The sequence below is a fragment of the Melitaea cinxia genome, chromosome Z (assembly GCF_905220565.1).
Source record: "Melitaea cinxia chromosome Z, ilMelCinx1.1, whole genome shotgun sequence".
Taxonomy (NCBI): Eukaryota; Metazoa; Arthropoda; class Insecta; order Lepidoptera; family Nymphalidae; genus Melitaea; species Melitaea cinxia.
In genome coordinates this window covers 8,816,501-8,842,393 of record NC_059424.1, presented here as the reverse complement: position 1 = coordinate 8,842,393, position 25,893 = coordinate 8,816,501, and the positions used below count along the sequence as shown (strand labels likewise).

Here is a 25,893-nt window from a genome sequence, read left to right as displayed (position 1 = left end):
TCTAACGGGTACATTGTTCCATAGCTTAATTGGCTAGAACACCGAAACGGTCAGTCGGAGATGCAGGTTCGCTCCCCGCTGGAACGGTCGATTTTTGATATGATATTAAAAAATGTTTAGAATTTCCTAATGTGTGGGTAATACAAAAATAAAATCGTACAAATAAATAAATAAGGTTAAATTATAATAATTTATTTTACCCAGTCATTATTCATAATACATTATAAAAAATGCATCAATTTATCATTTGGTCCATTTCATACATACTTATATTAAACAAACTAAAATAAACAAAAGCTCCTTTATACAGTTGTTTAAAACAAAATCAACGATAGTCAAAAGAAAATATTAAACTTACAAAGAGAATTTAAAATGTGCACAAAATGACAAGTCAGAAATCATAATAGTGAATGAGAAGTTTTACAATTACTATCAAAGTTCGCCTGGTTTATTAAATTTTAACAAAAAACAATTATTTTGGTTAAAATTTAATAAACCCCAAATTTATTAAATAGAAGAAGAACACTAAAGAAAATAGTTTGTTTATTCTATTTAAGCGACTTCCTCAAAAGGAGGACGTTTTCAATTCGATTGTAAGTATTTTTTAAATTTTTTACGTGGTTACCTCAGAACTTTTGCTGAGTAGATCGATTTCAATGATTCTTTTTTATATCGAAATCTGGTGCTTGTCATGTGGTTTCATTTAAATTTGTCCAAGATCTGAAAAGTACTTTTTGAGTTATCTTTACTACGTTGTAATTTCTTTTTCTTTGCTTTTTTTTTCGTAATTATCGTTCATGTACAAACCGGCAGGTTGCAACTTTATTACCTACTAACATCTCGACCCGGCTTCGCATGGGTATTTAACAAAAATTTCAAAATATTTTTTCCCATTTTTTTTTTGAAAATACAATATAGCCTATGTCATGTCACCCACACACATGACATGACATAGGCTATATTGTATTGTACAGTGATAGAATTTTTCAAATCGGTTCATTAGTTTCGGAGCCTATTTAATGCAAACAAACAATAAAATCTTTCCTGTTTATAATACTATTATAAATAATGTTTAATAAACCTCTTTTTAATTTTCACTGTAAATATATTATATACTTTATTTATTTATTACATTTTAGATTTATTTACGTTTAAATATTTTGTTATCTGTTACATCGTGTCTATTTTTAATTTACAAAATAAATTAAAATTACAATATTGTTATTAGACTCTTTTCATACTAAGGATAGTTTTACTTTAGAGCCGATTTTAACCTGCGAGGTGGTGGACTATAGTCTGGATCTGATACAGATGGCGCGGCTGCCCATGCATCTCGCCGCCACTGAGGTTCATTTACAGGCATTGAGGGTGGTTTCACTGGTATATAAGTAGGTCGTTTCGGTTCCTCGAGATATGAAAATGGACGTGATCCTAAGCCAGGTTCAGAAGTTATTTGGTTGTGCAGCCATGAATCCGTTCGTTTAGCATTCCGACTGTATACAGAAAATATATTTCATTTTTATTTTACAAAAGTTTTATAGAATTCACAAGCTTATAAATAATATTTCTTATACCTAATAATAATTATTTCAGTTTTAGTTAAATGTTTCTTATTATACTTACATTAATACCGAAGCATTGCAACCCTGCTAAAAATTCCAAATAAAAAACGATACTTTGTAGTGATATACAAACAGACACTCCATTTTTATTTACATAGATATCTATACAAAAAAATAAAATTGGAGTGTAATATTAAAATAACCGCTTTTTACTAAATTCATGAGTATGTGTAATTATGTATGTATATACACGGTACCTACATATACCAAAATAACATTTTTTTTTCATTTTATAATTTTTGTCTGTCTGTCTGGCTATTTGTTCCGGCTAATGTCTGAAACGGCTGGACCGATTTTGACGGACCTCTCACTGGCAGATAGCTGATGTAATAACGAGTAACTTAGGCTACTTTTATTTTAGATTTTTTTAAATAACTCTGCGAAATAAACAATAACTTATTTTGTTAAATTCCACGCGGACAAAGTCGCGGGCACTGCTAGTCGATTATATGTATATTGTATAATACATCCCACCAAAAACATTTTCATGTAAAATGTTGCCAAGACGAGATCATATGGCTCGCACCGTCAAAAAGTTATCAGATCTCATGTAGAGCCAAGCTTCTAACTCTACACGCCCTAACTCTACAAGCCCTAACTTCACAAACTCTACACCTAAGTCAAAATATGTGGCTTGGTCGTTTCGCTACCGTCACGTGGGCGTAAGGTGAAAAATTTATTCACTGTTTATTACTTTTCTGTTATACAATAGTTCTATTAAAGAAAAAATAAAAAGAAGAAGAATAATTGATATACATATAATACAAATAAAAATAAAAAGAGAATATATATATATATAAATGAGACAGGAAAGTCGTCATCTACAACATCGGCAGCCGGTAGTAACGAAACGGCCAAGCCACATATTTTGACTAAGGTGTAGAGTTTGTGAAGTTAGGGCTTGTAGAGTTAGGGCGTGTAGAGTTAGAAGCTTGGCTCTACATGAGATCTGATAACTTTTTGACGGTGCGAGCCATATGATCTCGTCTTGGCAACATTTTACATGAAAATGTTTTTGGTGGGATTTCACTTCTTTTTATAAGTTGCTTATGACAATATTATAGCTGCATTTTACCTCCGACACATTTTATACTATAAATATCATCCAATCTTCACCATATTCGGTTTAAGCACGCTGTTTTTGATTTTATGTTGAACTGATATGCAAACGGTGACCTCCGCCAAAACTTAAATACCAAAATTACAAAATGTAAATTTTCGACATAAACTAATAACCGATTTTTATTTTTTATGTATTTTATTATTATTATTAATAACAAGGAGTCCCTCTATCAATTTTCAGACCTCTAGTATCAAAATTTGCGGAAGTCTCATACAAACTTCCATCCCCTAATTTAAGGGGTTGGGGGGTAAAAGTTCCAAGTTTTAGAATTTTTTTGTTGTTTGTGTACTAATACTAGCTTACATACCAAATTTCAGCTTTCTGGGACTTCAGGAAGTACTCTATGAATTTTGATGATCATCAGTGAGTGACGAAATCGGGGTTTTTTAGATATCAATAAAATCTAAAGTATAAGAGCTATGCAATTGAAACTTTATACGTTTAATAAGTCCGCTATTGAAATCATATCCCCAGAATTTTGTTTATCTGGTGTAATCCAAACCCAAGTTATGAGGGTTCAAAAAAACGACGAAGCGCTTCGAGAAAAGATAGGTAGTGCTTTTCGTGTTTTTTTTTTTTTTTTTTTTGGTTCGTCTTGGCGGGGGCACTACCGTGCCCCCAGATTAGTGAGGAGCCAAATCCATGAGATCAAGTACAGCCTCTTGCTGGAACGGATATAAAATAAATTTACTAGATATTTGTACCTTAAACCATATGGTGTGTACCCGTTCTACCAGATAAAATATCTCACATTGTTCATTCTGGATATGGTGGGATATAACGAACTCAGAGTTAAAAGACAATTGACCCTAGCTGTTCATATGTTTAACCTTATTAGGGGCAAGCTAAATAACCCAGAGTTGTTCGAAAGGATATCCTTCAATGTACCGGACCGCTATACTTGGAGAGGAGGTGGCGGCCGCAGCTGCTAGCGGAATCCCGCGCGCGCACTAGCTTATTGCAGGAAGCGCCGCTCATTCACGCCACATACCTTCTGAATCTGTCCAAGTCAATTCTGTCCAGCTGTCAGTTCAGGTGGATCTATTCTGTTGTTCTCTGAATAAATTCACAAGAGCTGATGAAGATTTATTTTTATGTTATGGTTAGTGGTTGTTTTGATTACAATATTTTAGTATGTACTATCGCATTAGGTGATAAACCTGTATTATGGCAATAAATAAATAAATATTAGAAGCTTTTATTTTGTAGATATTATGTAGTATGTATATACCTATCGTACTTAAGATATCTGTGTATCATAAACAACATGATATTTATCATTATATTGTGTAGCCTTCATCAAAGAGACTATCTTCTACAAATATTATGCACAAGTATTTTCATGTTTTGTAGATTGCTTGAAATAAACAGAACAACTGTTATGACGAATTTATGTTGACTTTAACATTAGTACCTACAAATTAATAATAATTACTAACGACATAATATACATTTTAATGTATAGGTATTTGCAATAATTGTGTTTGCTCGCAAACGAAAAAAAAACCGACTTCAATTACAACGACAAGTAATACAACGTAGATCGACGAAAAAATAGTCAAGCAACTACGCGTTATCAAAGATAACTCAAAAAGTAGTTATCAGATCTTGATAAAATTTATATGTGACCATATGATAAACATCAGCTTTCGATTAAATTAAAAATTATCAAAAGCGGTACACCCAGTACTAAGTTATTACGGATTTTCGAGAGTTTCCCTCGATTTCTCTGGGATCCCATCATCAGATCCTGGTTTCCTTATCACGGTACCAAATTAAGGATATCCCCTTTCCAATAAAAAAAGAATTATCGAAATCAGTACATCCAGTAGAAAGTTATGCGGTATAATACAACGTAGGTCGACGAAAAAAGCGTCAAGTAAAAACGCATTTTTAGATATAACTCGAAAAGTAGTTGTTAGATCTCAAATAAATTTAAATGGTACCAATTGGCACATACCACCTTTCGATTAAAACAAAATTTGTCGAAATCGGTCTACCCGGTCAAAAGTTCTGATGTAACATACATAAAAAAAAAAAATACGGTCGAATTGAGAACCTCCTCCTTTTTTGGAAGTCGGTTAAAAAAATAACAACCGTCGTTTGTTTGGGCTCATCTCAGAAAAAGCTAGTAGAGCAATGTTCGCGGGACTCACTGGCAAATAAATCAAACTTTTTTTATTGTTCCAATAATACAACTCTTAGATCATACAAATGGGATGACAGCTAGTGGAGTTTAAAAAAAATACTTTTAAACTATAAAGAGCCATTCATCAAGAAGACAAATAACCATACCTAATATGTACATAGTTATGTGATTTTTGTTTTTAACAAATAATATTTAAAATGGTCATAACTTCTATCTAAATCTCTAATAAGCACTTATTGGGAAAATTAATTTAATGGCAATTTAATTTATAATCAGCTGAATATCGTCTAACTGACCCGTTAAGCGTTGTGCCATTGAGCTAACCGACATTAAGACGTTTGTTTATATAACAGTGTTTAATGAAAATCTAGATATTCATAAAGATGATGAGTAACACTAAATATATTAGAAAAAAATGCGCAAATTTTAACAAATGCTTTTACTTTTTTATAAATGTCACTCGATGTTTTTTTTATATTATTCTGCTATCACACATCGTAAAAATAAGTACATTTTATAATTAGATAATTTTTAAGGCCACGACTTCGTCCGCGTGTTATTTAACAAAATAATTAGATATTATTTAGCTCGCAGTTCTAAAAAAAACTAAAATAAAATTAGCTTAAGTTACTGCTTCTTACATTAGCTATCTGCCAGTGAAAGCCCCGTCAAAATCGGTCCAGCCGTTTCCGAGATAATGTTATTTTGGTATATGTAGGTACATATGAATTTAGTAAAAACCGGTTATTTTAATATTACAAACAGAAACTTCAATTTTATTTACTTGTATAGATTCTGCTTACTATGAAATCAGTAAGCCACCTTTTATGTTTTTTTTTCAGTTCAGTATTATACCTACTTAACGAAAACAGCTGTTATAGAATTCAATGACCGATGGGCCTACACCCACAGCAATGAGAGAAAGAGGTGATATTAAATTAAACGAGTGCAAGAGGGATGCAACAAGAATAATGGATGAAGGAAGAAACGGAAAAAAATATCTCCGTTTGGTGTGGAATAATAATGAAAAAGAACAACTCATCGGAACTCGAATTCCTTCTACTTTTATTTGTAGCAAATAATTAATTTTGTTTTCAAATGGCTCACTTTAAATATTCTTTTAATCTATAGCATTTTCGTCGTTCAAAATAGAAAAATTAAACTTTATAGTGAGCCTCGTAAATTAGTTATCTGTATCCTCGGCTATGTTCCGTTATGCACTGCGAGCACTGCACAGTGCTATCACTGTAGAAAAATTCGTTCCCTTATGGACTGCCAGTATACTGTCGCAGTACCCTAGGGAAATATATGACGTCATCAATCGCCGCCATATTCTACTGTGAGCACTAGCGTTTTCGAGGTATGGTACTCGCAGTACTTTGATCACGTGATCAGTCAAAAACACTCGAGTGCCAACTGCCAAACGTCTTTTAAACAATACCGCCATTTTAATCACAAAATTATAAAGGTCTGTAATTAATTTAGACTAGTAAATAAAACATTGGAAGAATTGTAAAAATTAACCATACTGTGTTAAAAATGTTCAATACGAGCTGAAGGTTACGCAGGAATTTTTGATCGTACAAAAAAACACATAAATTTGCCATTGTATATATTAACTTAAAAAAAAACATAAATTTTACCCTACACATCTGTACATAAACTAATTATACACAAAGTTAATATAAGTTGAGCAATGAAAAACATATTCTTATTAATAAAAGCTGCTTACTTTATTATATTATAAATTCAATTTACAATTACCTACTATTAATTAAAATATTTTATATTAGATAGTACTCCAACAACATTTTTTTAATGAACTATAAAACTTTTTAATACAGTCATTTGAAATTTTAATGCTGCGTCAAAAAATGCGGCTGACAGTATACGGATTTGCGTTACGTTTTAAATAGTAACCAGTATAACTGGCTATATAGGAACGGCTTTACAGTATACTAAGTTGACGTCACACTGTAAAATGGTCGCAGTGCATATCGGAACACATCCCTAAAAAAAAACAGAATAAAAACAAACGGACAAAGCTCCAAATGTAAAACTATTGTTTTAATTCAAGTACCTTCAACATTAAAGTGAGTAAAGTAACGTAGGTAAGATTGTATGATTAAAATTTTAGGATGTCTTCCGACATATTAATCGAATATCTGTCAAAAAATTGAAATATCGGAGATCGTGAGTTAAATCCTTGCGTCAACCTATTAATACAAAAAATGCGTGCGTACAAAGTAGGTACATATCTCAGAAGTGAAACTTCTTTGGTAAACTAATTTTTATGTCTCGTTTATATTTATACAAATCTATAGCTTTAGATTTTTGTTCCAGCTCCATCGACAAAAACGTTGCCGTTTCATCCGTAAAAATTTTAGCCTTATGCGCCCAAAGCTTCCAACCTATCGCTTCAAAATAATTGTATTTGCAGGCAAACGAAGAAAACCCGACTTCAATTATATCAACAAGTAATACAACGTAGGTAGACGAAAAAATAGTCAAGTAACGCATTATCAAAGATTACTCCAAAAGTTGTAATTAGATCTCGATGAAATTTAAATGTGACCAGATAATAAACAACAACAACGGCTTTCGATTAAATTAAAAATCATCTCTCGATTTTTCTGGGATCCCATCATAAGATCCTAGTTTCCTTATCATGGTACCAAACTAGGGATATCTCCTTTCGAACAAAAAAAAAACATTATCAAAATCGGTTCATAAACGACGGAGTTATCCCCGAACATACAACATACATAATATAATATATATATATATATACGGTCGAATTGAGTAACCTCCTCCTTTTTCGAAGTTAAAAAATGCAATGTGGCGGTATCCGTATTAATGATAACGGGGGTAAAAATACCTATAAAAAGGTAAAAACGCTACAGTCATTTTTTAGAATGTACTTTTAAGAGAGTATTCAAGAGATTTATTCCTGTTCCTCCTTCCTAAGTTGTTATCACTGAACGGGGAAATACCGTAAACAATGATTTAATACGAACTACTAAAGTTTGGTTCTTTACTAGACCCTGGCAGTTTTCGTAGGCCCACAATATCATACACGTCATATATACAAACATGTATCTAAAGAAATAGTTAATATGCATTGATTTTTAAACTTACTCTAAAAAAGACCTCGACCTAATGAAGAGCTCAAACGAAACTTTAAAAAGAAACAATAAAAAAATGTAGAGCAACTTATTTATTGTTACTTCTTTTTATTAGAAAATTTACCATTTAGAGTAAAAAAATTAAGAGGCAAAAGCAATTGAAGTGCTTTTTTTGGTTTATGGCTCGTTATAATTGGTCCTTATTTTTTTTTTCATGGGATTATTATTATATAAACACTCTTTTTTTAAGTCGTCTTTTATTTTTTTACATACTACAGAAAAATCATCGTAACATGAGAGACCTGTTTTATATTTAAATATTTTGTATTTACATGTATAATGTGGTTGATTCAATAAAATGTGCAAATTCCTATCATCGCCACGGATAAATATAATGTGTAAGGGCTGATCGACATTATGATACTGATAGTAATTGTATAAAAACAATGACGACTTGTGACCGACATTGCAAAATGGATCGACTTTTTATTAAACCGTGACTAGATCCAGAACGGACTGTGATCATAGCGAAAGACTTTAGCAAAATGATAAACCAAATATTTCTTCGTGTATAAAATTTTAGTTATTTTAATGTTTTTTTTTTTCGGTATGTTACTCTTTATGTACGACTTCAGAAAAACAATGCAATACGTTTAAAAGTTTTTCCAGACATTCTATGGACAACACAAAAATATTCAAAACTATATATTTATATTTAACATCCACTTAACCTTTTTTGCATATCACAAAATTTATATTTATAAGACGTGCGTTGTATTACGGATATATACACATTCGCTTCTAGGTACTAAGGAGGTCGTGTAATAAACTGAATCTTAATTTAATTTATCTTAAGTTAGGTTGTCTTAGTTTTGGTAAGTAATACACAATCACATAATTAAAATTAATTTAAATCCATGTTCTCTATATGTTAGTTTTATACTTGTTACTTTTATGAAAAAAACTGAACATATTTCTTCTTTCTACCCATCACACTTTATTCTAAAAATGTTTCCACATTTTTTTTAATCTAAAATAAATAGTAATAAATGATTCACACTTAACAACCCTAAATTGCGGTTATTTTTGAGTTTTCTAATGTGATGTCGTAAATAATTACATTTTTCCGCTTACATTGCAAACGCAGCCTGAACCCTGCGAGATTTATCAAAATAATGTACTAAGTATTTTTACGCTTCAGCCTGTAATATCCCACTACTGGGCATAGGCCTCTTTCCCCATGTAGGAGAAGGATCAGAGCTTAATCCACCACGCTGCTCCAATGCGGGTTGGCGGATATATTCCCTACTATGAGTAACGATCGCTATCAGGTGTACATGATAACAACCTGGACCGACGGCTTAACGTGCTCTCCGAGGCACGGTGGGGAGACCCACAAGGACTGCACAAACACCCAGACCACGGCAAACACCTGCATGGCCAATACAAATGTTTATCATGTGCGGGGATCGAACCCGCAACCGCCAGCGCGACAGGTACAATTCATGGCTGTAACCGTTGCGTCAACGCGGCGTCATTACTAAGTATTGTACACATTGAAAAGGTCTACAGAAAACTCCGCTATGGTATATGTTTATCTCTTGGATATCCCACAATAACATTTTTTTATCATTTACTTTTACGACAAATAATGGCTAATTTTCAAAGCGATTTTAACCAATACAGCATTAATCCTTATCTAATTAAATACCTTAAATACATTGTTGATTTAATATAGATTTATGGCCCTTTACAGCATATGATTTAAATTAATATTTTCGAAGATATTACAGATTTAAAAATTGCGGTACGTAGCGTTTGCGGCGGTCCCGGCCGGCTTTTTAACCGACTTCCAAAAAAGGAGGAGGTTCTCAATTCGACTGTATTTTTTTTTTCTTGTGTATGTTACATCAGAACTTTTGATCGGGTAGACCGATTTCGACAAATTTTGTTTTAATCGAAAGGTGGTGTGTGCCAATTGGTCCCATTTAAATTTATTTGAGATCTAACAACTACTTTTCGAGTTATATCTAATAATGCGTTTTTACTTGACGCTTTTTTCGTCGACCTATGTTGTATTATACCGCATAACTTTCTACTGGATGTACCGATTTTGATAATTCTTTTTCTGTTGGAAAAGGGATATCCCTAGTTTGGTACCATGATAAGGAAACCAGGATCTGATGATGGGATCCCAGATAAATCGAGGGAAACTCGAAAATCCGCAATAACTTTTTACTGGGTGTACCGATTTTGATAATTTTTAATTTAATCGAAAGCTGATGTTTATCATGTGGTTACATATAAATTTTATTGAGATCTGATAACTACTTTTTGAGTAATCTTTGATAACGCGTAGTTGCTTGACTATTTTTTCGTCGATCTACGTTGTATTACTTGTCGATGTAATTACAGTCGGTTTTTTTTCGTTTGCGAGCAAAGTTCTGATGTAACATACATTAAAAAAAAAAAAAAATTCAGTCGAATTGAGAACCTCCTCCTTTTTTGGAAGTCGGTTAAAAAAAACAGTACGTAACTACATATAAACAATACAAAATGTAGAGTCGTAGTTTCATGTTATAGTTTACTGTACTGCTAATAGATGGCGTTATATGTAAAATCTTATAATTCTCAAACATGGCAGTAGATGGCACTATTAAATTTAAAGTTCATTTTTTTTGTTTAATGATTTGTAATTTTAATTAATTGTTATTAACAGTATTAAATTTATGAAAAAGAACAATTAAAAAATACTTTCTTAAGTGAATGATTGTATATCCATATTGATAATATATAAATAAAAATACTTCACATCTATGCTCGCAGTAATTTTAAGTTTTATACCTATTGTATAAAATTACATAATATTTTAAATATTTATTTCAAATCGAAAGTAACCTTGCTTCGACAATTACAGAAACTAAGCAACTTTACATAGCATACCAACATATATACATAAACATATATGTACAACATAATAATAGCATTGTGAACTAAAAGGACTATTACTTCGACATATCTATGATATAATGAAATGTAATATGTTAGGTATAGTCTTCGTACACAAGAGCTATAGTTATGGACTTTAAAATTTTGCTGAATTTTGTTATATCAAAGCAATAACAACACAAGTCATAAAAGTTATTTTTTTAACGCCACCATTGTTTATGGTATACTAGCTGCTGCCCGCGACGTCGTCTGCGTGAACGCTATATAGCACCAAAAATACCTACGATTATACCTTTTAAAATAACATTCATTTACCCGTTTCTTTTTTATATTTCATATCTACAGAAAAATCTCATAGATGGCGCTGCTTTAAAATGGTCTTGTCTACTTATATTCATTTAATTATGTTTATCGGCTTATTTACTTCTATTGCGTGATTTTTATAGTGTGAAGCTAGCTTATATAGCATGGTAATTTACATAATAACAACAACATTCAAATATGCGTCGTTAGATTACATGTTGTTACAGAATACCTTGAGGAAATAAAGATTCACTGCTCGTTCCCGGTAGGTGATAGCATAATAATATGTAGCCTATATGTCGACCCGACTTCTTAATAATATTCGGGCCAAATTTGAAGTAAATCCATGCGGTAATTTTTGAGTTTATCCCGGACATACATACAGACAAACAGACAAAAATTCTAAAAACTATATTTTTGGCTTCGGTATCGATTGTAGATCACACCCCAAGTATTCTTTTAAAAAAATATTCAATGTACAGTTTTGACTTTCCTACCATTTTATTATATGTATAGATTTGTTCTTTTGAACCTGTAAGATATAAATGATTATAAATTTAAATACTTATGTAGCAGATGTCATGTTATAATTATTCATCAATACGTTATATTACAGACAGTTTAAAGATATATATGTATCAAGCGTAAATATTTAACAAATATATATGTACTTACTGGTAGGTAAAGCAGGTAGACGCAACATACTCTGGTAGAGTTAAACTGGTATTATAAGGGTGCGGGGAAGCCGTTGGCGACTGTTACAGTGAAACCATACAAATACAAAAATGTTTAAGTCAGTGCTTACATGTGTGTCATTTACACTGAAAAAGTTAGTTTTAAACTCAGGTTTTAAATAATAATGATCGTGGAAATAATTTTTGTTATGCATAATAACGTAAATACATTGTACATTAAGTATAACCTGGTGCAATAGGTATTTGCATCATAAGACTAATAGAAAAGAGTTTTAGTTTTTTCTTTTTAAACAAGCCTTTTACGTTTTTTATAGTCTATTATATATTACTCGACGGTAAAGACCACCCTTTGAATAACCAACTGTAATAATTAAACGTTCAAAATGTAATTTCACGTGGATACATTATAAATATAACATAAAAAAGGCTATTATTATTTTTTCATTTTTTTTTCAACTGATTTAAAAAACAGAACGAGATAGCAACAGTAATAATAATAATAATGCAGAAACGCTAATTTCGATCCTCGCGCCCTTTCGAACTGTTCATGGCAACCGGTTTTGTTTGTGGAACGATCGTAAACTGAATAGACCAATGACGGGCCAGTGTTGGCAGCGGGCGTACCATTGGAGATGCGTGGTAGAGATCGTTGTGATGCGGAGGGGTGAGGGGAATGGGTGCGGTGTGACGGCTGTAACGCTAACGCGCTCTACACGCATTCTATACAGTCTTATTTCGCCATTCGGAAAGAAGGTTGTTATTACAATGAGACGGAAACCGGACTATCGATAAAGTGTGTTTGTATGTCGTTTTCGTCGATATTAAGTGTTGTGTTCACTTTCACCTGTGCGAATGTCTCGATCCTTACCTTTTTGTTTGTTATTTCTTTTAATTACTGCCGCATGGGTCGGCGCTTACATTTAAGTTAACTCTTTATTTTGAAACGATGGAACGTTGTTCTTATGGTTTTTACACCAAAAGGTATTTTATGTTATTTTTTACTTTACGATTGCGAATAAGTGTGGTTGAGTGCGTCGCGTGTGGTTACATGGTGGGTTAAGGAATTTATTCGTCATCAACGCGTTTGTTTAGTTATACCAGCTTTTGTAGCAAGGTTATTTAAAAAGTAATTTATAAATATCAATAAAACATGTTCCTTTTAAATGCTTAGAAAAATATGCTTACTATATAATCACAGTTGCTATGTAAATATAATAAATAAAAAATAATAAATCGACATTTGGTATGTCGATCCCTTGTAATAAAAAAAAAAACTACTCCAAAAGAGCTTTTGAGTATTCAGCGAGGGGAGTAAGCTCGTATTATTATTATTGCATAGCTTCGGGGAAAAGCCGACAATACTCGGCCCTCGGAACCGAGGGTCGACTGGTGAGGGGCGAAGGGGGTAACGTCTGTCTGCACACATGCAGAACCGGTTCGCTTTCCAGCTCCCCTAGTGTGTTGCATAAATATCTCTCTTTCGCCACACGCGTCTGCATAACGCCCTCTCACTCGCACATTTTATTATTTTTTTGCTTCCCCTTGTGAAATAATGCCAGACGGACCGTTTTTATTTAGGTATCTGTCCCTAAATATGTGCATTACTCTATATTTATAAAGAATGGTAAGTATAGTATGGAAAAAAATGGTGCATGGATCTGTTGTTACTAATTATAGCTATATATGAAAGTAAATTAATATATTGTTTAAAAACATATAACACAAAAAAACTATGCATGCAATTACATACATTATGTTATGTATCCTATGTTTAATTTATAAGTACTGTATAAATTTTGACACTGTACAAAGAACATTTTCGGAACAAAAACAAATTTGATGTCAGTTACAGCTTTTTTTACGTGAACACTTTTTTTAAATTAATTATATGCTTGAACAACTAGCGACATTGTATGGTCAAACCCCAAAATGAATCAAAGATAATATTTTGATGAATGGAAAGATAATATTCTGTGGTTTTTATGTTGACAAATTGTCATTGTCATTGACATTAGATAGCAGTGATCCTAAACGTACGATAATTTATATAATTAATTAAAACAAGCCTACGTACGCTATTTGTACGATAATTCTGTCTGTCCTATTGAAATAATGAATTTTTCCACAAATTGTGAATTTGGAGCAACGACCTTTTTTTTGGCCGACTGAATTTCGAAAACAGTTGCGCGAACTGACAATTTTTCAATGTAATTTATACTTTTTTTTGGGTATACGATAATTGTTCCGAAAGTACGATAATTTCACGGCACTTTGTCGATCAGACGGGCAAAAATTTCCGGTAACACTGTTGGACATGCTTGTTTATAAGTTTAGCATTGTGGCGTGGACGACACTCGCTGTGTTTTTTAAGCCTTAAGGACTCGGACACTTGCAATTACTTAACACCTGGACTCGCACTAATCAAAGTTTAAACTAGCTGTAAGACGTAGAATATATATATATATTTAGTTATTTATCATCTTCATTACTATAATCTTCGCAGTGCTGCGCATAGGGTGCTTTCCGAGTGCGTGGAATGTCTCGTAAATCATTATGATCTACAAGGCCGGCAAATTAATAACCGAAAAAACATCTAATTGGCCAATTAGTCTGTTGCCTACACTGTCCAAGGTACTAGAGAAGACAATACTCTGCAGAATCATGCCAAGCCTCTTGGAGTGCAATGTGATACCAGATCACCAATTTGGCTTTAGTTCTCTAAAGCCAAATTGGTGATCTGGTTCTACTGTGCCATGGCGTTCTCACCATGGCACAGTAGAACAAGCCCACAGAGTATGTGACACTATAAAGAAGTCCTTAGAACAAAGGGAATATCGCTCGTCAGCATTTTTGGATATCCAACAGGCATTTGACAAGGTCTGGCACAAAGGCCTACTATGCAAGATCAAGCAAAATATTTCCCACTCATACTGCCCAATAATTAGATTTTGCCCCAAGGATCGTATATTTTATGTAAAGGAGGGTGACGGCATAGCTGCATTCTAGGAGATCGACGCGGGGTGCCCCTAGGATCTGTTCTCAACTCCATGCTCTAAATGTTGTACTCTGCAGACCTACCGCTAATGCCAGGGATAACCATAGCCACATATGCAGATGACACTGCTATATAAGCAAGTAACAAGGATCCAATTCTGGCATCAGAGAATTTGCAGAAGAGCCTTAACAAAATGAACGAATGGCTCCAAAAATGGAAAATAAAGGCTAGTGCTGCAAAGCCTTATTAAAAAGGAGACTGCCCGCCTGTAATGTTGGGCCACTGTACTCTACCCCACAGTGACCATGTAACATATCTTGGCTTACACATTGATCGTAGACTAATCTGCAGGCACTACATCGAATGTAAAAAGCAGGAACTCCTACTAAAATACAACAGCTTATACTGGATGCTAGGAAGGAACTCGAGACTCTCATTGGACGACAAATTACTTATTTACAAAGTCATCCTAAAGCCCATTTGGTCATATGGTCTGCAACTATGGGGCGGCGCAAGCGATTCAAACATTAACATAATCCAGCACCAACAGAACAAGATCCTAAGAACAATTGCAAAAGTACCATGGTACATAACCAACAATGAACTTCATGAACACCTGAAAATGAGAACAATCAAAGAGGAAATTTAGAGATTGGCAGCTAAATATAAAGAAAGAAGAAGCTTAATCCATCATCCTAACGAACTTGCTCACCAACTCACCACTGACCACAATGTGAGACGATTAAAACGTCATCATATCCTAGAGCTAGAAGAGCGACAGTAGCTCTGGGCTCCGCATGACAAATCTCAGAACAGATTTGCTCGTAGTCTTTAATAAGCAGGGAGAAAACAAAAACAAAAAATAGTTATTTGTGTTCATGGATGTGCTTTTAAGTGCAATAAAGAATATATATCTAATATATAAAATTGTCGTATCGCGGTGTTTTTAGTTAAACTCCTCCGAAACACCTTGTCCGATTCTCATGAAATTTTGTGTGCATTAAATAAATAAATAAATAAATTATGATTTGGCGTTGAAAAATACATACACCCTAAATTTTCACCCTTCTACCACCAACCCCTATTTTTAAATAGCGTTTAGCGGCAAGACAACGTTTGCTGAGTCAGCTAGTATATATATATAAAATTCTCGTGTTGCAGTGTTTGTAGTTACACTCCTCCGAAACGGCTTGATCAATTCTCATGAAGTTTTGTATGCATATTGGGTAGATCTGAGAATCGAACAACATCTATTTTCCATCCCCCTAAATGTTAAGGGTAGTCCACACCTAAATTTTTTTTTAATTTTAAAATAAATTATTTTTTATTTATTATAGTCGACAAGACTTTATTACTGTTACCTGTTTACCAGAGTTATCCCAGCAAAACAGCATAAACATGTTAAAAAGCCTAACCTGCCTTTACTTACATACATAAATATCATTAATACACACTACACAAATATTACATACCTACATAAATATTATTAAAATACAGGATACTCGTAATATTTATAACACACGAATCTAATGAACCCATAATCAATATAAATAGTTATATTTTACTTAATTTTTACAGGGACATACAAAAGTAAAAAAATTCCTTTATTTCTTTTTTATATTTTTTTTTATTAGGAACTGCTTGAAAAATAATATTTACATCGAAGAATTAAGATTCATATAAGCTTGATTAAATTGAAATGTGTGATTTGAATATAAAACAATATCAATAATATAAGGAAATGTATATTCAATATTAACAGTAAACCTAATTAATCATTAATTACAAATTAAATTAACATCTACATAGGATTAGATTAAATTCTTACGTGTATATAGATGTAAAGATTACAAATGTCACACTCTTTCTTAATATTAAGATTTGAGGCATTTGTCTACTCAATTTTTTTATATGTACATTAAATGGCTACTTGTATTTAAACATGAAAATTTAATATTTATTTTCACTCATTTTTTCCTTGTAACAATTTTAATAAAAGAAATTGAACTTCAATGGTACATATTAGCATTAATTGTTCATTTAACTATACTTAGCACTCAAGAGACCTGTGTTGAAGATAAATTTAAAAGTTAAATTATTAAGTTAAATATCATAAAAAGTCAATATATAATGGCTTTGTGTGTTGTACCCTCAAAATAACAACTTTGTTTATTTGAATAAGTTTTAACAACAATCAATTTTGGTTAAAATAATATTTAAATTTGTTGAGAAAAAGTCCTTTACTATTTCTATAATTATGTAAGCAAGAACTGTTTATAGGGTGAATAAACTGTTTCAAAAATAATTTTTTCTTTCTTTACTAATTTTCAAGTAATTTAAAGCCTAAGCCTAATCTAATACCTAAGATATTTGAATAAATTTCAAGTCTTACAATGTTTAAATATTATACATATCAAGAAAATCAAACATTATTTGGTGGGGTTCATTAGGTTTTTAAAAGCTAGAAATGAAATTCAAGTTCTGTTAACATAATAATAAAGCACATTTAGTTATAACCACTTATTAATAGTATTCAATATAAAAATGTATATGAAGGGAGAAATCACAGTTGATGGTATAACTATAAGTGATCATGTGTACTACATTTTAATAATAATCAAAATACTAATTATAAATCAAACATAGTAATATTTTTCTTGGCTTTACCTGTGTGGCAGCTGTTTACCTTTGTGGCGAATCTTAAGGAGTTAAAGAGTCTCGTTAAAACTCTCATCAAATTGACCAATATTGACCAACATAAGTGTTTTAGAATTGCCCCCAAGACTGGGCATCAATAAGTGAGTAAGTTTAGAATTTCTGTATGGGGTATGGGACTGGTTAGTTTGTAAAGACAATATAATGTTGGATAGATCTGAAAGTGATCTGTTAATATGTTTTGTTTCGTCCATTCTTTGACTTCTTTTTCCACTCTCAGAACCAGCTAAGTCCACCAAGGTCAAGTTACTAGTAAACTTTTCTTTTTGTTTTTCATTAATAGCTGATATTTTTATTTGTGCAACTGAATGAGATCTAAAGCTTCTTTCATTGTTCAATGTTGCTGCAGTTTGTCTGTTACGTTGTGCAAATATCAACGACCCGATAAAGTCATGAGTGCTTTTTACTTTTTCTTCTTTTAGGTTAGATACATGTAACTCTGTACCTTTTGAGTTTACCATTTTTATATCATGACTTTCTTGATCTTTGCTAGAATTTAATAAATCGTAAATGATTTCATTGTAAATTTCTAAAAAGGAAACATTTATAGTCAATTCCCATCCCATTCTTTTCAAGTCTTCCATACATGTAAAAATCATGTTTATAGCTCTTGGGATAATACCATACTCTTCCACCTCACAACCACCTTCCATAGTGTATGTTTTTCCAGAACCAGTTTGGCCATATGCAAAGATACAAACATTATAGCCATCTAAAGCAGATTGAACCATTGGGGAAACTTCGGCAAAAACATCTTCTTGAGATGAATTAGGTGTGAATATGCCGTTAGAGGAGAAGGAGTGTTGAGATTTTCCTTTTTTAGCTGAATTCAGAAGTTCATTCTTTTCTTCTTCAATAGAACAAGCATCAAGAACATTAAGATTGTATAAAGGCTTTGAAGCCTCTGACTCTAGTGTGGGACGGACTCTGCAGTACACCCGTATATTTCCATTTAAATCTTCGACAGTTTTTCTTAAAATGCGTTGATCTCTATACATGGTAGCTAAAATATTTTGCAAAACCGCTGTTGTGTCCATTGCTTCCTTAAGGTCTAACTTCAATTGGTCGTATTCTACTGATATTTTCTTGAGAGGATCAGTCAAACCTCTTAATGCTTCGGCTTCTTCACTTAAACTTTTATGATGGCGAGTTAGGTCATCAAATTCTATCTTGAGTTTGTCATACTCGGATGTTTTAACTTTTAAGCTTTGAGTCACATCATCCAAAAGTAGAGTTTTATCATGTAATTCTTGTTTCTGAATTTCATTATCCAGTTTCAAGCTCTCATATTCACTTGACTTCAGCCTCAAATCTTCGAGAGTATTAAGTAATTTCTCATTTAATAGGTCTCTTTCGGTTTTGTGTACCTCAACAGTTTCTTTTATTTTTTCATATTCATCAGATACTTCTAAATACTTATTTCTTAAATCATTCATTTCACTTTTAATGGCCTTATGTTTTTCAACTAAATCTTTGAATCTAGCTTTGTAATCATATGGAGGAATTTTCGGTGCAACTGTTGTGGTCTTTTTTTCGACTTTCGATAGTCTATTAGGCACTGCAGCTGCAGAAGGTACAGTGGCAGACTTTTTAAGCCGCGGAGCTGCAACTGTAGTGTGGGAAGTACTAAAAGGTTTTGTATGATTTAATAATAGATTTTTTTTGTCAGCCTCACTGAGCCCATTGCCTATTGTTCTTGTTATGTTACGACCACTTGTAAAAGTAGGCTTATTATCTTTAGTAGTCGTTGGAGGACGTAATATCGGAATGCGAGACATCTGAAAAATAACAAACTAATAAATTCAATGATATTGTAGCTTTAACTACCTACTTCTGTTACACCTCTTTTTAACAGACTTCAAAAAAGGAGGAGGTTACTCAATTCAATCGTATATATATATTGCTTTTGAGGTATGTTCGGGTATAACTTCATCGTTTAAGAACTGATTTTGGTCATTCTTTTTTTGTTGGAAAGGAGATATCCCAGAGAAATCGAGGGAAAACCTTGAAAATCGTAGTGACGACTAGTGCGTTTGTTAAATTTTTTCGTCTACTTACGTTGTATTATTTGTCGATGAAATTGAAGTCGATTTTTTTCGTTTGGGAGCAAACACAAACAGAGAATTAAAATGTTATTCATAGCTTATAGCTCAACGATAAACAATCATCTCTATGTGACCCAACTAGTTGTACAGTAGAACCTCTAAGTTAAAACCCAAGGGAAACACTAAATACGTTGCATAGATTTTAGCTATTAAGTCCTGAGAATGTAAGCACATTGTTCCTATTATCACCCGAATGCGCCAGTAAGAATGGTAAAATACAAGCAGTTTTAGGACTTTTTCACTAATTTCTATCACAGTGATATTTCATGAACAGTGACAGACAGAGGTTTTAGGTTTGAGGACAAGGTTTTTATATTATCGAGGTTTGTTATAGTGTATCAAAAAGCTCGTTGAACTGATTATACAAAAATATAATTGAGTACTTAATTATAATAATTGCTAAAAATTACTTTGATTACGTACCTTCCTTTTAATATATAGTAAACGGACGTTTCAGTTTGAAATTCGAATATTTACGCTTGTTTCTCGGTGTTGCCACATAGACGTTAGTTTCAATAAACATATATTAGGTAATCTGATACCATAGAGCAATATAGGGGAACGCATACTCCCCTCCATCAAAGTATAAGTCCAAATGGTCCTACTCGTATAATAAAACTAGTTGCAGCCGCACTGCTCACTTTTTTTTATATCACTAGGTCGGCACTCACCTGATGGTAAGAGATTACCGTAGCTTATAGAAGCCTGCAACACCAGAGGCATCGCAAGCGCGTTGCCGACCCAATCCCCTCATGAGCTTTGGTCACCTTACTCACCAACAGGAACACAATACTGCTTGAAAACAATATTATTTAGCTGTGATCTTCTGTAAGGTCGAGGTACTACCCCAGTCGGGCTGCTCCAGATTTTGAGCAAGAAATTCCTGCTGTGCCCTACCTCAGTTAAAGACTAGACTAGACTAAATCTAGTTGTACCATTGAGATCAACGTCCAATTTCCTAAAAGATGTTGTTACCTTTTGTGGTAGGACTGTATAGTGTAAAGGACTGTCAATTTGCTTTATGTATTTACTGCCAGAATTTGAATATGGAAAATTCTTAACTATAAAAAAATGGAAGCTTAGAAAAAGAGGATTATTAAAGAAGAAAAAAGGTAAAGTTGGAGAAAATTTAGGCACTTAATTTAATAGATACACTCCCATTAGCAATATATGGAACTTTATAAAAAGATTTAATCATATAAAAATAGGTTCTAACAGTAGAAATGATAGTTTCATATCAGATTTTTTTGATAAATATACAAAGACAAGTTAAAAATGATACTTATTCAGATAAAACAAATTGAATAAAATATAATAAAATTTGATAAAACAAAAGAAGATAAAAATAATCAATTTCTTCTAAGACAATTTAGTTGGGATGAATTTAATAGTGCTTTACTGTCAAGGAAAGATTCGACACCTGGTTTGGATGACTTTCCATATTTAATGATTAAAAAGTTACATAAAGTAGCGCAATTAGTTCTTCTAAATATATACAATCTTTTATGGTCTTTTCAAATTGTCCCGAATCGTGGAAAAAACAATGTATTCTTCGAATTTTACAAAAATAACAAACCAATTCAAGATCATAACTCTTATTGACCTATCTCTCTCACTTCTTGCGTAGGGAAAATATTTGAACACATGATTAAAGTAAGGTTTGATTATTTTGTAGAAACAAATTCTTTATTACCTGATTATCAACTAGGTTTCAGAAAAGGTAAAAGTGCAATTGAAGGCTTCGTTTCATTCATTACTGACATTAAAAATTCTATCTTTGCTCACTCTATTGCAATCTGTGTATTTCTGGATGTTGTGTACAGTATGTGTTAAATTTAATAATATTATACATAGGCCTAAGTATGCACACAAATGATTAATGCAAGGTGCTATCTTATTACCAGTTTTATACAATCTATACACCTCTCAGATTCAAAATAATGTAAATATCCTACAATATGCAGATGATTTGGTCATGTGTTCTATTAATCAAATTATAAATATAGCTAAATGTAGTATAAACCAAGGTCTTAGTCAATTACAAACTTTTTACCATAATAAACTTAAATTAAATATTAATTCTTCGAAAATTTATGTTATTTCGAAAATCAAATTGTAATGTTCAAGTTACATATAACAATGAAAACATCCCTATTGTAAAGGAACAAAAATTCCTTGGTGTAATTATAGATAATAAACTTAAGTTTAATAGCCATATTGATTGTATATGATAAAGAGCTTATAAAAGAATCAATATATTAAGATATTAAGCAGGAGTTTTTTGGAGTACTGATGCAAAGATTCTAAGTATTTTATATAAAAGCATAGTAAGAAGCCATTTTGATTATAGCTGTATTGCCTATATAAATGCTAGGCCATCTCTGCTAAATAAACTAGATATTATTCAAAATATGGCATTAAGAATAATTACTGGATGAATTTCAATGGAAATTGAAACAGGTATTCCTCATCTAAAATTAAGAGGCTTAATGTTAGCCCAGAAGATTTTTCTGAAAATGCTGGCAATAAACTCTTCTTTACCTGTTAGCAAGTTAACGTTAGTAGAAGAATTATCGAGTTCTATAGTCAGTCAGTCAGTCAGCTCAGCCTATTGCAGTCCACTGCTGGTCATAGGCCTTCCCAAGTTCGCAGCAGACATCCCGGTTTTCCGCAATCCTCATTCAGCCTACATTATACATAATTATGTTCTATTGTGTCTTCTAATATTATTAACGCAGAATCAATAAATTCTTCAATGCTTCCGCAAATGTCAGTTAATTTACATTTAACGATATCTCAGTCTATCTATTCTAGCTCGCTAAGTCACTATGGCCTGCTTATGAATATAAATTTGAAAGTATTTTGGAAAAAAATTACAATTATTCTCGATATCAATAGTAAATCAGAATTGCTTAGATTATTAGATCACAAAAAGATCTTTATAAAATTTATATGGATGGATCCAAAAGCACCCAAGAAGTTAAAGCAGCCTATTTCGACAGTAATTTAGGCTGTACAAAATGTATTTTACTAAATAACAATTGTTCAATTTTTACTGCGGAATGTTACGCAATTTATATGGCACTAGCTGACCTGGCGAACTTAGTATCACCTTATTTTTTTCTGAAATATAATAATAACATAATATATCAAAATAAAATATAGCCTATCTTTTAAGTTGGATCAAACTGCACACGGTGTGCAAATTTGACTAAAATCCGTTAAGTAGTTTAGGAGTCCATTGAGGACAAACATTGTGACACGAGATTTATATATATTAAGATTATTATATGTAAATTCCAGTAGCAATATTAGAAATGTTATTATTATTACATACATACATACATAATCACGCCTCTTTCCTGTAAGGGTAAGCAGAGACCACTTCTTTCCACTTGCTACGATCCTTACATACTTCTTTCGCTTCGTCCACTTTCCTTATTCCCTTCATTCATGCTCTTCGGTTTAGGGTACTCTTGACCCGGCCTTTTTTCAAGACGTCCCTTATTTGGTCTCGGAACGTCTCCCTAGGTCTACCCCTTCCAACTCTTCCATTCACACTCGCCTTATACACTTTTTTTCGTCAATCGTTTTTCACTCATTCTCTCGACATGGCCATCTGAGCATACCTTTCTCAATTTTTGTCACTAAATCTTCTTTCAGACCACAACTTTTCCTTATCTCACTATTTCTTATCCTGCCACTCAGTTTAGCTCCTATCATACTTCTTAACGGTCTCATCTCAACTGCATTTATTCTGCTTTCATGTTTCTTCTGCCATACCCAACTTTCACTTCCGTACATGAGTATCGGAACTAACACCCTCTCATGCACAGCCAAACGAGCCTTGTTAGACATCTTCCGACTGCTCATAAAGGAGTGCAAAGCTCCATTCACTCTGTTTCCTGTATTAAATCTTCTTTCAATATCACTTTCACATTTTCCATCTCTTGTAAACTTTGAACCCAGATACACAAACTCATTCATCTGTTCAATTTGTTCATCTCCGATCACGATATTGCAGTCTGTCACTGCCTCATCTCTTTCAAACACCATCACTTTCGTCTTCTTTACATTCATCTTCATTCCCTTTTTTACAAAAGCTCCACTCATAACAGTTACCATCTCCTGCAACTCCTTGGCCGAATAAGCAAGTAATATTTGGTCATCAGCATAGAGAAGACATTTGACGAGTAACTCATCCATTTTCAACCCACTTTCACTCTCTTTTAAATCTGTCAAACAATTGTCCATGAACAAATTAAACAGCCACAGTGACGCTACACATCCCTGTCTAACACCTTTTTCGACAATAAACCATTCAGTGTATGGCCCGTTTATCCTCAGACAAGCAATAGAATCCCTATAAAGAGATTGAAATGCTCGTATGAGGACACTGCTCACACCATTCACGCACAATGCTGACCACAATTCATTTCTCATCACTCTATCATTGGCCTTTTCTAAATCTACGAACGCGCAATAGACTTTTTTGTTTTTGGCTAAACACTTTTCGGCTATGCACCGAAAAAAAAGCCCTGATCCGTACATCCCATTCCCTTTCTAAATCCCGCTTGTGCATCCCATACTTTTTCGTCTGTTTCATTCACAACCCTCTCAATCAATACTTTTGCATACAATTTACCGACGACGCTGAGGAGGCTTATACCGCGGTAATTTATGGAGTGACCTGCCTTGACCCTTTTCCCTTGTACAATGGGACGATTACGGCTTTGCCGTAAAAATTATGTTGAGCTAGCCTGGGTTCTCTCTCACTGATTAATATCAGGTAACGAAATAGCTGATCAAGCTGCAAAAAGTGGATATGATAAGATGTTGCTAAAACACCTTTCTCCGATTACTTTCCAATCATCAAAGACGGGATTAATAGACTTTGGAAAAATTATTGGACTACAACAAAGCAGAATGAAAACTTCAATACCAAGCCCTGATATAACATCATCAGCTGTGAATCAAGAAAATTTAACTCCACAATTAATAGAATGAGATTCGAACATTGTCTAATTCCCTCTCAACTTTTCAAATTAAAAAATATTCAAGACCCTAAGTGTACTAAAGGCAGTGTGCCATACGCTAACATTACCCACATTATTTTTAAATGCGAGTCATTGAAGTTACATAGATTAATCCTGGCTTCGGATATAAATAACATTTGCTCAGAAAATAAAATAAAGACGCAGCCCAGAAGACATATAGCCAATCCAAGATTTTTTAAATCATTATTCAAGTATATATGTTTGTCAATAGAGAAGAAATAATAAAGAAAAAATATCAAGTAATATTACTAGCGACCCGCTCCGGCTTCGCACGGGTATAAAATATAATTATAACCTATGTCATTCACTGAAAAAATGATTAAAATCGATCCAGTAGTTTTGATTTATTCATTACTGCCCGTGATGCGCACGCGTTAACTTAGAGTAAAAGCCGGCCGGAACCGCCGCAAACGCTACGTACCGCGATTTTTAAATCTGTAATATCTTCGAAAATATTCTTTTAAATCATTTGCTGTAAAAGGCCATATAGATCTATATTAAATAAAAAATATATTTAAGGTATTTAATTGGATAAGGATTAATGCTGTATTGGTTAAAATCGCTTCGAAAATTAGCCATTATTTGTTCGAAAAAGTAAATGACAAAAAAATGTTATTGTGGGATATCCATAAGAGATAGGTATATACCATCGCGGAGTTTTCTGTAGACCTTTTCAATGTGTACAATACTTAGTACATTATTTTGATAAATCTCGTAGGGTTCAGCCTGCGTTTGCAATTTAAGCGAAAAAAATAATAATTATTTACGACATAACATTAGAAAACTCAAATATAACAGTATTTCTCCACTATTTAATGGATGTTATTATACATATAAACCTTCCTCTTGAATCAATCTATCTATTAAAAAGAACCGCATCAAAATCCGTTGCGTAGTTTTAAAGATTTAAGCGTACATACATGTGCAGGGACAGAGAAAGCGACTTTGTTTTATACTATGTAGTGATTGTCTTATTTTTAATATGTAAAAATGTCTACAGTTTAGAGCAAAAGACTCAAATCCAGCTCTCAAAAATTAAAAAAATACAATATATT

General features: G+C 32.8%; 2 protein-coding genes across 2 annotated transcripts in view; one reads left to right on the top strand and one right to left on the bottom strand.

Moving 5' to 3' along the window:
- The first annotated feature begins 5,781 nt into the window (after window positions 1-5,781).
- LOC123668751 (polyhomeotic-proximal chromatin protein-like) overlaps window positions 5,782-25,893 on the top strand; it is a 65,303-nt gene continuing 45,191 nt past the window's right edge. The window contains exons 1-2 of the mRNA XM_045602446.1: window positions 5,782-5,965; window positions 12,636-12,759. Coding sequence (XP_045458402.1) covers window positions 5,782-5,965; window positions 12,636-12,759 — 308 coding nt within the window. The remainder of the gene's footprint in view (window positions 5,966-12,635; window positions 12,760-25,893) is intronic.
- LOC123668703 (protein claret segregational-like) lies at window positions 17,573-19,454 on the bottom strand. The gene has a single exon (XM_045602406.1). The coding sequence runs from the start codon at window positions 19,452-19,454 to the stop codon at window positions 17,670-17,672; it is 1,785 nt and encodes a 594-aa protein (XP_045458362.1). The 3' UTR covers window positions 17,573-17,669.

What these genes read in the sequence shown, in the direction of transcription:
- LOC123668703 (XM_045602406.1), bottom strand. Translation starts at nt 19,454, where the DNA reads ATGTCTCGCATTCCGATATTACGTCCTCCAACGACTACTAAAGATAAT.